The sequence below is a fragment of the Rhinolophus ferrumequinum genome, chromosome 7 (genome assembly GCF_004115265.2).
Source record: "Rhinolophus ferrumequinum isolate MPI-CBG mRhiFer1 chromosome 7, mRhiFer1_v1.p, whole genome shotgun sequence".
Classification (NCBI taxonomy): Eukaryota; Metazoa; Chordata; class Mammalia; order Chiroptera; family Rhinolophidae; genus Rhinolophus; species Rhinolophus ferrumequinum.
The window spans coordinates 3,282,644-3,298,122 of record NC_046290.1 but is presented as its reverse complement, the minus strand read 5'-3'; the positions used below and the strand labels follow the sequence as shown (position 1 = coordinate 3,298,122).

Genomic DNA, 15,479 nt, shown 5'->3' with positions numbered 1-15,479 from the left:
AAGGAAACAAAAGAAGGATGAGAATTCTAAGATATAGTGGAATCATATTCAGACTTGTGGAAAAATCTCATAGCCACATAATAAAATCAAGGCATAAGTCTTATTTTCCTTCTACACCTGAACAACTCTCTAAGAGGAAATTCTCAAGTCTCTACAATTGGTGAAGATGCTTGGCAAAATCATGGTTTACAGGTGACTTTGGAATGACAACACATCAACACCTCAATCAAAACGAACCTGGACGCTTCAGCAAATGCTAATGCGGATGGCAAAATAAATTATGAAATTCCTGTATCAAGTTTAGAAATCAACTAGTTTGGTTTCCTTCTCACGCTAAAACTCTTTCAAGGTTATGATTTTACTGTACTCATTTGCTCAATTGCCCTAGTCCTGTAAGGTCACAGATTCCTTCCTTCCTTCCTTCCTTCCTTCCTTCCTTCCTTCCTTCCTTCCTTCCTTCCTTCCTTCCTTCCCTCCCTCCCTCCCTCCCTCCCTCCCTCTTTCTTTCTTCCTTTCTTTCTTCTTTTTCTCCCTCCCTCCCTTCCCCCCCCTCTCTTTCTCTCTCTCTCTTTCTTTCTGTCTTTCTAATTTCATGAAATTCTTTTATTCAGGTGGAGGGGGTGGGCAAAAAGGAGAAGGATTCTGGCTGGAAAAGCGACTGAATATGGACATCCATCATAGGCAGGCTACCTGGGAGAGATATTTGCACATCAACATCTCTTTCAAGGTGGTGTCTAAAGAAGAGTTTTAAGTAACCAATTTTGAACTGAGAGCATCATTAAGAAATGCTTGTTTGACAGTCAATTCAATATTGGAACAGCTCCCTATACGTGAGCCTCCTCTTCCCTTCCCTTTGTCTTGCCCTCCTGAAAATACAACGCGAGACAGAGGACACTGGCCTGACGTGACACGGTGCCGTTAGGTTTCAGTTCACTGAAAGAATAGCCTGGGTCTCTGGTTTTTAAAGTCATGTTTCACGAAACATGCAACCTTTGGGTGGTTTGACTTTTAATGTGAACAAGGAGCTCCCTTGTCCAGTACCCCCAAGAGTTTACCCAAAATTCTCAGCACAGTCATGGGCCTAGGAGACTCCCTGTGGGCAGAGCCAGGTGCTTCCAGGTGCTTCTAGAAAGGTGGAGTGTGGCGTGAGCTCTGCCCAGACACTGGAGGCCAGGGGAGTGGCCCCCAGCAGGAGGGGATTCCTGCATCCTGGTCAGGTCACTGCCCACCTCACTTTCTCCTTCCCCCTCAAGGCAGCAACTACTTCTCCCTCTCATGCTTAGGTACGACTTTGCTTCTTTCACTGGGAAAAGGAAAAGGATGAGTAAGTTTACATCCTCTCCCAGTCGTGTCCTGCTCCCTCCAGGGGCCGACCCTCATGGGTACCTGCCACATCTGCTTCCTCCACCCTCCTGCCCGTCATTTCCAGAAGCACACAGACAGCTGCATCAGCCCGCATGTGAACTGGAGAGAAACAGCAGCAAGCCCTCCTTTTCTGATGTGATGCAATCAAAATCCAACAGAAATACGTCCAACCTATTTATGCAAGGTGCAGAAAACACTAATAATACAGACATTGAAGAATAAGAGGATGAAGAAATGTAAGGCAAGCCAAACATAAATGAATAAAAGCTAGTACCAGAATATTAATTTTCAAAGAAATAAAGCATAAGCTGGAAAGCAATATTAGGGATATGGATAGCCATTATTTAATGATAAAGAACAATTCGTGCAGAAGCTACAACTTTACCTAACAACACCAGGGGTATTTTAACATAGCTCACAGGATAAATTGGAAAATAAGCAGTCATAATGTGAGATTTAGAAATATTTCTTTTAGAGACAGATACACAAAATAGACAAAAAGTCAGAACATATTTGAATAAATAACTAAGGAGCTTGATCTGATTGTCATATAAATAACCTTACTCCAAAACAGCACACACATGCCTTCATTCCCACAGGAAACATTTATAAAAACTCCCATTACCAAGCCATAAAGGAAGTCTCCAAAACGCTAAAAATAATAGAATTTTAACTCTTTCTTTGATCTCAATGTAATAACATCTGAAATAACAAAAACATTACCCTAATGCCTCCATAAATCTGGAAAAGCAAAACCATGATAACATGAAATAATTTACAGATCTGAGAGTAAAGCAATCCTGCCTAATTGTACCTAAAAACAATACCTGTGTTCTCCCCCAAACGTCATGATTCTGAGTGAAGTTTCCAGTTTTCAATAAATATTTCCAATAGTACTAATTAGTATACTTGCTGTGGATATGTGGATTTAGATATAGATTTGTAGTAAAATTTCTTTCTTAATTTTCCTTTTCTTTTTTTCTTCCTTTCTTCCTTTCTTCCTTTCTTCCTTTCTTCCTTTCTTCCTTTCCTTCTTTCCTTCTTTCTTTCTTTCTTTCCTTCCATTTCTATCTATATCTATTTATATCTATCTGTCTATCTATCTATCTATCTATCTATCTATCTATCTATCTATCTATCTATAGGTTTGTTTTTCATTTTCATTCCAAAATATTTGAAGCATATTCCATACTGTGTATTGTTAGAGGATGGTTATACTGAGTATGGGGGGTGGGGGGCTGGTGAATTTTAGAGTGGATGATGCTAAGGCCTGGAGAACAGGATAATGAAACTTATGAAAAATGTAGGTATTATTTAACCTACATAACAAGGTAAGTTCTCTTGAAAACAGTAGTATTCCCAAGGTGTCTTTCTGCTTTTGCTCATATGGATAAATAAATACATACATAAATAAATATATAAATACATAAATATAAAACAAAACACACACACACACACGTAAACAAATAAGCAGACAAATAAAATTCCCAAAGTACAAAATGTTTTCCAGAACTACCTAAGGGAGATTTTCAGGTGTGCAAAGACAAATCCCCATCCAGAAAGCTAGCTAATCTTTATATCCCCACTGCTTCTGCAGTGGTTTCCACATGACTGTTTCAGTGGCCGAGGAAATAGTCAGTCTCATGTGTGGCTAATTCTGTTTGTCCACATTTGTAACTGCACCTTCACTAGGGTTGTATCCTAATAAATGTCATTATAGCTTGAGTGCCTTTTAAACTCATTGTTTTGGTCTTAAGTGACATCTTTCCTGGGGGAGATGCAGTAAGACACTGTCTTTCATACTGAGATATTGTCACACCTCGGTGATTATACAGTGTCAAGTCACGATACTCAAGCCTGGACTGGTGACGTCACACTTTAGCTGAACATCTCTCTAAAAGAGTGTCAATGACAAAGATTCTGCAACACTTCAGGCTTCCCTGATTAATTGGAGAAACTTGGCTGCCTTTCCAATGGGGACACAGTGGCGGCAGCCCACCGCATCTAAGAACAGCAGGCTTGACCCGAGGGAAGTGGCGCCGGTGGGTGTGAGACACAGGTCAGGTTCCCTGGCACAGTGGGCTCTCACCCAGAAGAACAGGCCATCTGCACAGATTCTGTAAAGCCCTTTTCACGGTGATTCCATTCATCTGTGACTGTTCTTAAGTTCACCAAAATTGGCACTCATCCCATTAGAGAAAAGAAAAGAAGGGAATGGCACCAAATAGCCTGTATCCTTCACATCACCACTGTGGTATCAGGCACAGACCTACACCATGCAGGCACCTGTAAAATAGCATTCCTTTCCTGAGAGTAATGGAGAACTGGTTTACTGAAAAAAGAAGCATTCTAATACAGTTCCCAGATACCCCAGAAAACAATGTTGAAATAGATGAGGTGGGGGATGGGGGGTGGTGTTGGGCAGGGCCAGCCCTTTAATCTGTGGAACCCAGTGCAAAATGAAAATCATTAGACATGTCGAGTTGACTACAGCAGAGAATTAAACCAAGTGGAGACTCTTCTGAGCCCAGGTAGCCAGTCCTGTTCCTAGTTTATTCTGTGACTCAGATGATCCAATGAACTGAAATGCTCACTTCTTTGGCATTCTCGTGAGTCAATACCTTTCATACACAGGTACTACCTAAGGGATCAGGGTCCTTTCCATTCCCTTGGTAACCTATACACTGCGGTGGTTAGTTTTGTCATGGCTGATAGCGAAAGGAGATACAACACACGAAAAATAACTGTCCCTTTCCTGTCACTAAAAGTGTTACTATAAGGAGAAAGTTAGCATTAAAGTTTTCCTGCTGAATTATATCTCTAATTTCTGCAGTGTGCAATCAAATGACTGTAGTCACTGACCTAGATATCTGGGTTGTAAAAGACATCGTTCTGCTAATGGGTTCGAAAGGAGTCACCAAAGTACAGGCAGCAGTAACACGACCATCCAGAGGTCAAGGGCAGACGATTGCAGAACAGAGAGGGGCCACATTTGCACAGATCCCTACGATGAGCAAACAAGGCATTGGATCGCAATCTGTTTCATCTAAACTCTCGCTCTGCATTCCTAGAAGAATATAGCAGACGGGGGAAAGTATCCTTTTATCATCCGGAAGGTATTTCCTCTGGTATCTTCATTCTATTGTCCAGGAAGACACACATACTACGTGTTTATGCTTTGAACACTAGCTCGTAAAGATACATGACATGAAGAGAGAGTCCACTCAGACACACTGAGACACAGAAAGGAAATATGCATCTGGGTGATCTATAGTTCATGTTTCAAAAGCAAGTGATAAAAATGCCTGATTGATGCTAAAACAAAGACTGAGGAGAGCTGAGCCACGGGAGGGCTGAGTGCTGCTCGTCTGTCCCCAGGCCAGTGCAGAGCCAGTCTTCCGGGCCGAGGGGGGAGCCCGGGGGCTGTGTGCCCTGGACCGTGGCCCCTGCCCGAGGAGCAGCTGGGAAGTGCTGAGGCCCAGTCATTCGGCCCTGACGCTCCTGCTGGCTGGAGCCAAGCAGACTTTTTAAGATTATCTTCCTCCAGCAAGGAGTCTCCCTGGACTCCCAGCACTCTGTCCCCAGTGGAGATTTAGGACCTGAGGGAGCTCATCCCGCTAATGACCCAGTGGCTTGACAATGCTCCAGCTCTGACACTGCCCAGGCATTTGGACGCTGTCGGAGGAGGTCAGGGGTCCGTACCCGCGTAGCAGTCTTTCTTTTCCATTTTAGTTAAAAATGAGACGGCTGTGAATGAAGATGTTTTAGAAATAGCACTCCCCAATCCTTTTGGAACCCTCCTACATATTGAACATGAAACACCAAGTTGCACCCCCTGAACCCTTCCATCCAGTCAGCCAGAGCAAGACGTGGGAGGGTGAGCTAGTGCAGTCACTCAGCGCGGATGCCTCTGCAAGGACAGCGCAGGACGCCGGGGCTTGGAGGGGCCCCAACACCTCGCGTGAGACAGACTCTAATAAGAAAGACACGCTCTCATTGTCAGAAAAGTAAAGCTGGGGCTTTCTGCCCAGTTAATCAGGAACAAAAAATTGTCAGTGTTCTGGGCAAGAGAAATGCATCTTATGTCTCAGAGGGATACAGAGCAACTTTTAAATTAAGATCTATTTTCCCAATTCAATTGTTAAAACAAAAATCCATAAGGATTAATATATGCAATGTAGGTTCATTCTTCTGCGTTTCGTCATTGGTAGTTTTGCTTCACAGGCTGAATAAATAACTGATGTGAATTTGTTTTTCCTTTTACAGCAACATTAAAATAGCCAAGATTTATTGAGTATTTAGCACATGTCCTGAGAGTTTTTATGTGCATTCCCTTAACACATCATCCCCCTATATCACCCTGATCACATATAAGGTGGGAAGACAAAGTGGGGTTTGCACCCAGGTTGGTAGCGGCACAGCCCCCACTTGAACTGGGTACTGTCTGCCCAGCGTGCACCCCACACCCTCCGGCCCATCGGCGTGATCAGGCCGACTAAGTCTGCTCCACCAAGAGGTGTGGGATAGGAGCTGGGATATTCGTTCCACCTGTACAATAGGAACCCCCCAAGTGGGCACCCACGGCCTCAGTGGGTGACGGGCCTTAAACACAAAGTCCTCATGTCAACTTTGACCAAATCTCTGTCAATAGCAGGATGTGTGGCTCGCTGGCTGAGTAGCCCCGACTGAGGCAGGGCCCGTGACTCTGAGGTGGCAGGTGGACTGGGGCTGGGAGGGCGGGATCTTTCCAGCGAGGCCGCTCCTGCACCGTGGTGGGAAGAAAGGTCTCGGCCGCTCAAGTGCTGCCATGTGGCCTCATCTCTACGCTGCACAGAGGCCAGGGACCACAGAGCTCAGAGCAGAAGGCAGACAATGCCTGTCACACTACTGTGTTTTACTGTGTCCAGGAAAAGCAGCCGCTTTATGATTTGAGGCACAGTTCAGCAAACCTGGGATCCACTGGCCAGTTATTCCAGGTCTTTAAAACCAAGACGTATGGGACTGTCTTGTATTCAGAGCCTCGGCTGTCTGAGGCTCTCATTGGAGTTAGACTTTCATTCCATGTACAGTGGCGCCTCGGTTTTTGAACGTCTCTATTGACAAACATTGCGGTTTACGAATGCCGTAAATTTTATGGATCTATGATATCATTAGATAGTAAAATTCATGCTGAATTTGTCATAGGAGTTGATTTTAAAGGTCTGGAATGGATTAATCCATTTTGCATTACTTTCTACGGGGAAATCGTGTCTCGGTTTTCGAACATTTCAGAACTCAACCAGTCTTACGGAACGGATTACATTTGAAAACCAAAGTACCACTGTATATGTTACTCAGGTGATTTTCACAACTCCCATGTGACATGTTCCCATGAAGATGAAGGAAATTAGAAGCAGAGACTAAGGAAGTGTGACGGCCCAGAGTGTGATGACTGAGGGGAGCAGGGCAGGACCACGGTTACCTCCTCAGGTCCTGCCCAGGCCACCAGCTCAGGGAACCTGAGCTTTATTTAGAAATATCTAGAGGCAGCAGCACAGACGACAGACAATGGGAGGACGGAGCACTGGCTTTCTGCAGCTCTTCTCACGCGTGTGCCTGTGAGCAGTGCGTGTCAGCCACCCACACTTCCCCATGTGTGGGTTCTTCTAACGGGCTTCATTCAGTAAGAAAAGTAAACAGCAGAAAGGAGACAGGAGGCTGGCAGCTGAATCATTACTATCACTACAGTATGTTATCACCACAGTATGTCATCACCCCGCCAGTCTGCACCGATTACAGTAACACCAAAACAAGCAGGATGCTATTATAAGAACTTCCACTCACATTCACAAGACTCTCCGCAGTATCCCCGACCCCCCAAACATGCTTTTTAAAGCTCACTTGTTCAGGGAGTTCTTGTGACTTTTGCATCTTTGCCGTTAGGGATTCGGTGACAGTAGCAGCACCTGCATTCCCTAGACACAAGAGCTAGAAGAACACAGCAAGTATGTCTGCGAAGTGACCCGATGTGCATGGCAGCTCTTACCTGGGGGGACAGCCAGATACTCTGCAAGGCACCACCCCTGTGACGGGCCGGGTGTCGGGGTCACAGTAGGACTCGTTGACGTGAAACCTCAGCTCCCTGTAGCAGGCCTCTCTCGTGGTCATCTGCCCTGTATGCAAGGGTGAAGTGTACGATAAACACACAGACACGCACCAGGGCCAAAGGCAGGGGAAGAGCTAATGAAAGCGCATTTACAAAACCTTGACCACACTTGCATGACTTCCTGTTAATGGCCAATTGGACAACTATCGAGATTCTATTTTTATGGCCTATCTTCATGTTTTTATCAGTGAATTCCATCAGTTCTAAGATGCACATAGTTCACCCCTATATTTTAACACCTTTAAAATTAACATGGGTCTTGCACTCAATAACAACATACCTTTAATGAAACATACTTGTTCTTTTCTATCGTTTCTCTAGTTGGGACACCAGCCATTTCTCACAGGAAACCCAATACTAAATATGGCTGACTTGTGTGTCCATTTGAGAGGTCACACTAGGAAACAGGCAATAAACCAGAATAAAATACAGACAAAAAGTAACAATAAGCAGTTCACCACTGGAGAATTCACAGATCTCAGTACTGCCAGGGTTGCAAGCTGATTGGTGAACTTCTCACAATAATGACTTAGGAGCTACATAGAAAGAAGTCAATTAAAATGAAAGTTGTTTTGATTCTTAGCCTCCGTTCACATCTTCAGTGCTGTTTAGGGCTCTGGGAACATCTCTAAATTTGTTCAAAATTTCCATTCATTAAATTTACCAAAATAGGTACTATTACTTATGAGGTCCCTAGAACAGTCAAATTTATAAGACAGAAAGTAGAATGGTGGGTGCCAGGGGCTGGGGTGTGGGGTGGAGAGTGACTGTTTCATGGGGATAAAGTTTCAGTTTGAGAAGATGAAAAAGATCTGGAGATGACGGTGGTGATGGTTACACAACAATGTGAATGTGTTTAGTGCCCCTGAACTGTGCCCTTAAGAATCGTTAAAATAGTAAATTTTACGTCATGTGTATTTTACTGGAATAAAAAAGGGATTCTAATTAGATATTCATTTTGAAGGATGTTATTAAATAGTTCATTCAATGGAGACAAAAATAATAATAAAAAAAAACTAGTGTTGTTAAAATTAACACAAATAAATATATATTTAAATCTAAAATAATTGTATCACTATTCTTCAAAAAATTGCTGGAGTCGCGCTGTGTGTGTGGCCCATCCGCTGTCTGTCCCCTGCAGCCCAAGCCCAGGTAGGACTCAGAATGACGTCCTGCACTCCACCTGACCCCTGTCAGGCAGATCCTGCGTTTGCTTATAAAGAAGGAAAAGCCCAAAGAAATGGTTTCAGAAGAGCCAAGCCAGCACAGCAAGCTGTAATGCTCGTTTTCATGTGAAGCCAAACCCTTCTTTATAAGGAAACATCTCTGAAATGTATATTGGAAAGAAGTTTGACGTTTTGGCTCTGCTTTGTCAAAAGGAATAAGGCAAGTCAATGGGGGGAGTGACATTCCCTAGAAAATCAGTTTTCTTAAATGGCAAGTGAGGACAAGCCTCCCAGGGGCCAAAGCAGCGAACCAGGTGAAGCTCAGGGGTCAGGTCAAGAATAATGGAGAAAAGCCAAGGTGGGGTGAGGGGTCCTTGGTAGGAGTTCTTGCTAGCTGTGCACCACGAGCCCGCAGGCTAGGGTCCTCGGGCCTCAGGGGCTCAGTGAACTCAGGGACACACAGGTGAGTAAAATTGTACATGCCAGGTGCTTACAGGATGGACCACGAATGCCCAAATCCTAGGTTATTAAAACTGAGTACCTTCTCCTAAGCAAAGTGACCCTTAGCAGCCCTCAGGAAGCAAAAGGCAGGTGATGCCACATCAGTGCCCCCATCCCAGGTGAGCACCCTCAGTAGCTACGCATGCCCAGACCCGGTGAGGGTACTCTCCCTATTGACACAGGATGCTGCGAAACACCCCTGACTCTGGGTCTCCAATCAAGTCACAGCATTTTTCCAAAAGATAAGGTTTTCCACGAGGATGTAGCCTGGTGACACCAGACACTGTGCTTCACCCACTTGGAACGGTCAGGTGTCTAAACACTCGGCAGTGAATGGTGCGTGAAGTTTGGAAGTCAAATCCATTTGTAGGAGGTAGGGATGCTCGAGATTGCAATTTCAAATTCATTTTCCCCAGCCCACACAAACAATAGTGAATATAAAAGTGATTTAAATGTTTCTTCCTTTGATGACTTCCAGATATCTGAATATTCTGAGACAATAAACATATACATGGACAGAGACATATGCCCAGTGGTACTCAGAGTTTGCAGGCTGTACTTTTACATGAGGTGGTAGATAACGATGTGTTCAGATGAGTTTCCTGTGAGGGAATGGGGTCTGCTCCGCCATTTAGCTGAATATTTACAGACACTAAGGTCACATCTGTGAAGCAATTTCTCAGCAGTGCTTATAATCACTCGACTATTTGTCAGAAAGAAATATCACATAGTCCACGAGCACGCCAGAATCAAGCTGGCCAATTCTCTAAAGTGATCTGTATTAACAGATAAGAGTATAAAGTTCAAAGGCTAAAGTAAGAAAGGCGGGAAGAACACCCTTTAATTGGCAAGCCCAGAGCTGAATCCTGGCCACCAGAGGTGGTGAGTGTCATGATCGATGTGACTAGGCCCTGCCTTTATCTTTTTAGGGAAACCAGCTCTGGCAAGCTCTCTGGAAATTGTTTTAAAAATCTTCACATGTTGCCAAAGTATTGGAAAGAGGAGTATTCAGTCTTAAAGACTAGGATTGTATCAAAGAATCTCCAAGTTTTCAATAATTCTAACTACAGAATGGATCCCAGCTGCTGCTGAAGGCCTTATCCTGCTTGTATAAGAAACCAGTCATTTAAGCAAAACTACGTGGAAAACAGGAAAATATTCCATAAACAGATACATGCGGTCCCACAAGAAGCCTACGTCATTTCCACTGTGAGTGCTAGGCACGTTATGGGCATATGATGCGAGAACGCTGTCAAACCCTGAAATCGGAAGAGGGACGATGAATCCAGACAACCAGAGTGGGGGAACTCCTGGAGCTGCTCAGATTCTAAGATTCCATGCTGTGTGGAAGTGACAGCTCTGCCTAGTGTGACCACATGGAGCATATGGCACTGGAACGTGTGCCAGAGCTCGGAGGGTGGTGATAGTGGTCATTTATTGGGGGCCTGTGACATCCTCATGCATCTGACCTGCTTGCCAGGAAACTGGCAGACTCCGATTTCCACGGCACCACTGACCTGTCCAAATGGCAGATGGAGAGGCTGCTGATGTCACTGTAGGGAGTGATTACTTGTTTGTAAGGTCCCGGCTTTGCTTACTGGAGGAGCCCGCAGGAGGACCGGAAACCCCCATGTGCTCACTCACCCACAGCAGGGGGATGCTGGGGCGCAGCTGGATGCAACCATGTGATGATAGTGAGAGGGGCTGGGCCAGGATGGACAGCTGAACCCAATGCCCGATGACGGAGGATTTGTGGGGACTGGGGAGACCGGGGAACAGGACATTATACCTGCCCCTTGGGAAGAGCTGGGCTTCCTCCTTTGACACTGGCCTGTAAGTACGTTTGAAGAAATGGACAGGGTTGGACATCACACAGGGCAAAAGGATGGTAATGCACTCTGTGACTTATCAGAGTTTTGGATAATGACACAAAGGACATTTTTATTAACTCGGCTGAAAGGTGACCCAAAGCATGAAGAAAGAGCCAGAGTCATTTCAAGTTGATCTCAGGGACCTAGAAGGACAAGCTAGACCCTTGAGGTAAAGTTTAAAAAATGGAAAATGAACACTTACCCTAAGATTCTGGACACTCTAGCACACAAAGAATGGGGAAGAACTATTTCTAAGCAGTTCTTGTGAAAAAGATCTAGAGATGTTACGCAATTAAATGAGTAATACGAACAGGAAAGCACAGTTGTGGCTACTTGTAGCTCTCTGCGCTCTCCAGCTCTAAGACAGACGTCCGAAGTGCAGCTCACCCATCACTCGCTGTGTGTCACAGCCCTGGAGTCCTCTCCGAGTTCCCACAGACCTTTGTACAAGATGCAGTTTACAACCTTGCCTTGTAATGTATGTGTGCATGGTAACTCCTCTCTCTAGGTTGCATATGATTTTAAAAACAGGGCCAGTATGTACCATTTTTCTTTATACTCTCAGAGCTCAGTGAACTGCCTCACACATTTAAGGAAGAATTGCTAGATTGAATTCCTGGGTGGAGATGTGTATGGGGACCTCTTTGCAGTTAGTTTCAGTGCTAAGAAGTCACTCAGTACTTTTCATATACAGTAACAATTAGGCTGGTATTTCATTGTTCAGTTCAGACAAAGAGGGTTTCAGTACCTCTGTGCCCACCACCAGGAGAGACAGGACAAGTGACCTACCCCCTCCGCAGGAGACGGAGCACTCAGAGCGGATGATGGCCCACGTGTACCTGGGCTGGGCACCAGGCTGCCTCTCACCCCTCAGCCGAGACACTGAGTATTCCCAAGCAACGCCTGGGTTTCTTCCCTGAAACAGAAGCTACAACATAAGAAAGGGGAAAAACATGGTAAGTTAAAGTGGAATCTATAAATGTACACTAATTTGTTTTAAACTACTTGAAATTGATAATCGTGTCAATAAAAACTTGGTTACAATGATGAAACCCTGTCCGTCCTCCACGTGAACTTTCTGAATAGGAATAAACTCCCCATTAGATTCAAGCACATCTCGAAAATGTCCAGACATCCCTGTGACCTGTCTGCCGTTATGTCAGTGTTTCCGGCACACAAGGCTTCAGGTGTCCTCACAGCCTACCACAGTTGTTCGGTTATTCCCCTTGCTGTTTCTTTGGGATCCCCCGCAAATCCATCTGAGTCAATCAGAAAGTGACACCTGAAAAACACCCTCCCACTTCCTCGAGTCCCAAAGCACCCGGTCACTGAAGTGGGTGTCACCCATGCCACCGTCAAAGCTCAGTGAGTACTTCCCACGTGCCTGGGTGCGGAGGCCTTTTGTCTACTGGCACGTACCCGGTAGTCCCAGGCGAGAAATAGCTTACTAGTAAAGATGATCGCTCAGGCCAAGCGTATCCGTGAGCCACGGTTTGGCACGTAAAATCCCATTTGGACTCTTCACCTTCTAGCTCGAAACCCGATCACATGAACAGTTACCTTTTCCTCCCTCATGCACCTATCGGATCTGCTAAGCTCGGTACGATGGCTTTTTCTTCTCTTTCCGTTCTTTCTTTTTCCTTGTTTTGGAAAGCTCACCATCAGTCTGCTGCCAGGCGTCCGTTCTCCGAGTCTTGGAGCCTTTGCTGGTCCTTGATGCGATCTCTCCGTGGATAAAGGCACTGGTCCCTCCCTGACTCCCTGCCTACACGGCTCAAGTCTCGCTCGGTGTAGGGCAGGCTGGAGCCCTGGAGAGGAGGCTGCGTTTCCAGGACACGGAGATGCTGTCACTTCTGACACCCTGAGCTCCTGTGACTCTTCTTCCACAGGAGCGGCTCCTAAGAACTCATTTATAACCCTGATTGACCTCTCTGTCTCCATGATTATTAAAGCTAAAGGCCTGAGATGGTGGGAGAGAAATAATCAAGGCCAGAATGCAGATGAGTAAGTTTCTAACAGGGTGAAGGTTGCAGCTCAGGGTTAGAGGGGTGATGGCAGTGGGATGTGTGGCGGTGCAGCAGCTGCCCGGCCCAGAGAGCAGGTGGGGCATCTGGCTGGGTCACATCTGCACGCCTAGCTGTGGGCCGGGCAACTTCTGAGCCAAGTACTTTTCTTTAATGAAAAGGTGGGGAGTTAGCATGTCCATGGCCTGCCGCTGCCATCTGCCCCGGGGGATCAATTGTGTTGTCAGAAGAAGCCTGACTGTATCACATAAGCTGGTGTGGTTGTGGGTAGAAAACAGAAGGTCAGGAGGTGGTTGTGGGCACCCCTGCTGGACCCTGGGGCTGATGTGATGGAGCAGCTGGGGCCTCGGTTCTGGTTCTGGTTCTCATCTTACGCCTGGTTTCCAGGACTTGGTGGAATAAGGACAACACCCAAATCGCAGGCACGGCCAGAGTCCCCACACAGCTGCCTCTCACAGCCATAGAGTTTACAGGAGTGAAACACTGACTGATAAAGAACCCAACATGGGAACTACAAGGTGTGTGAAAACACAAACTCAATCATGCCCTGAGAAATGAAAGACGATGAAAACAAGTCCACTACTCCATTCAGCCCAGGTAGTGACCAGTCTTGTTTCTACACATTATCTAACTGCAAACGTGCTTCTGCGGACTTAAAACGACACCCAGAGCTTTGAACCTACAGAAATGCCAGAAGACCCCCACGTTCAAGCCCCAGAACCCATGAAGCTGGAGTGTACCTCCACGACCAGTGTTTCGTTGGTTGGCCCCGCAGAAGTCAAGCTCTCCGGCTCCCTGTAGGACCGCCTATACTCGAAGGCAGTGCCTGAGAACTTGTAGCGTCCAGGCCAGTCCACGGTCCAGTGTCCATTTAGATAGTACGTTCTGAGGGCATTGCGTACAGCGATGTAGGAGGTAGAAACGTTCAATTCAGAGATGCGAATACTCCGGGCTCCGGAAGGGATGGTGACCATGTGATAATACTCTAGATGAAAACAAATGGACGGGGGAGGATGGAGCATTTGATTCATTAACGACAGGGCCAAATCCCTCAGCTCCCTCCGTACTCCACCTCCACACGCAGAATCCACATTGGAAAGAGGAGAGCTGGTTTGGCAATGAGGTACGATAGTTCTATACATGACTTCTTCGTCTCCTTTTTTTTTTAAAATCAGAGCAGAGCTTTTGCAATTTTCACTTCTCCTGAGGACCATTCTAATTTAAAGAACCTAGCAACCATTGCCAACCCAAACAAAAGGCTTCAGAAGCAGGCAGGAAAGGAGGCAGGTGTCAGACGTGTGGGAACAGTTAACACCTGCTGTTTTCATCCCACTCCAAGTTCTTCCCACCCAGCGGGTCCCTTTGCGGTCCTCTCTGCTCAGCCCCTGCAGAAGCTGCCCCATACTCACGGTTGGTGTGGTGGTCCTTGGCATAGAGGCCTTTGTGTGTCGTGCAGTCTGAGTTATTCCCCTTGCACACACCACAAGAGTCTTCAAGGGCATTGGACCCAAGGATGTTGTCACACCCAACTCTCTGGAGGACCCATGAGGTCACATGTCATTCATGAAAGAAAAGACAATAGGAGCCAAGTCACAAACCTCAAGCAGGAAGCCTCTTCCCCTTATGGTTGACAATTTCACCAACACAGGGGAGTTCACAAATCTTTATTGGATACCCAGTATGTGCACAGCAAGACTGCAGTTCTACTCTTCAGAGCCAAAGTAGGAAAACTTTAAACGTCAGACATAACCTGAACTCTTCAGTATTGCTACACGGCTGTCCTATCCTGAGCCCTGAGTTAAATCTATCAGGTTGTCATGTTGGAGACATGGGTAAATTTTGGAGTGACGTAAAGCACTTAGTACAAATGACAAGCAATGTGTCCTCAAGAGTGTCCACTGGAATATGCCATGGTCTTTGGAATCCCCTTGTTCAATGGCAAAGAAGTAACACAGGCCACGTGGAAATTATTTCCAGCAGTAAATTACATAAAGGGCTTATGTGTTCACTGTCTTAGAATTTTAGGAACTCCTTAGAATTTCTACAGTGCTTCCTAGCATTATATATCCTCACAAAGCGTATAGTCTATAGATGTAAAACAAAGACTATTCAGAAATGAAATAACTATAGTCCACCATCACTTGCTTGTAATCCTTGGGTAGATGCCTTTCAGAGATTTTTGGATTTTAGAAAGGTAATTAACATATTATGCATATAATGTGGACGTCCCAGCCGGGTCTAGGATAGCAATGACGTTTCTATAACAAAACACATACATCTTCATACTAAGTGGGAAAAATAAAACTGACAAATAGTCTCTAATCAGTTCAGGGCACTTTTTTTTTTTTTTTGCCACCAAACAAATTCAGGTCAGCTTGTAATTTGCAGCCAAACCAACTTTCCATTT

General features: G+C 45.5%; 1 protein-coding gene across 1 annotated transcript in view; it reads right to left on the bottom strand.

The window, feature by feature from the left end:
- ADAMTS16 (ADAM metallopeptidase with thrombospondin type 1 motif 16) overlaps positions 1–15,479 on the bottom strand; it is a 132,506-nt gene that overhangs the window by 33,857 nt on the left and 83,170 nt on the right. Inside the window, exons 15-18 of the mRNA XM_033110716.1 lie at positions 14,482–14,605; positions 13,813–14,057; positions 11,838–11,976; positions 7,391–7,517 (exon numbers count right to left, since the gene is read on the bottom strand). Coding sequence (XP_032966607.1) covers positions 7,391–7,517; positions 11,838–11,976; positions 13,813–14,057; positions 14,482–14,605 — 635 coding nt within the window. The remainder of the gene's footprint in view (positions 1–7,390; positions 7,518–11,837; positions 11,977–13,812; positions 14,058–14,481; positions 14,606–15,479) is intronic.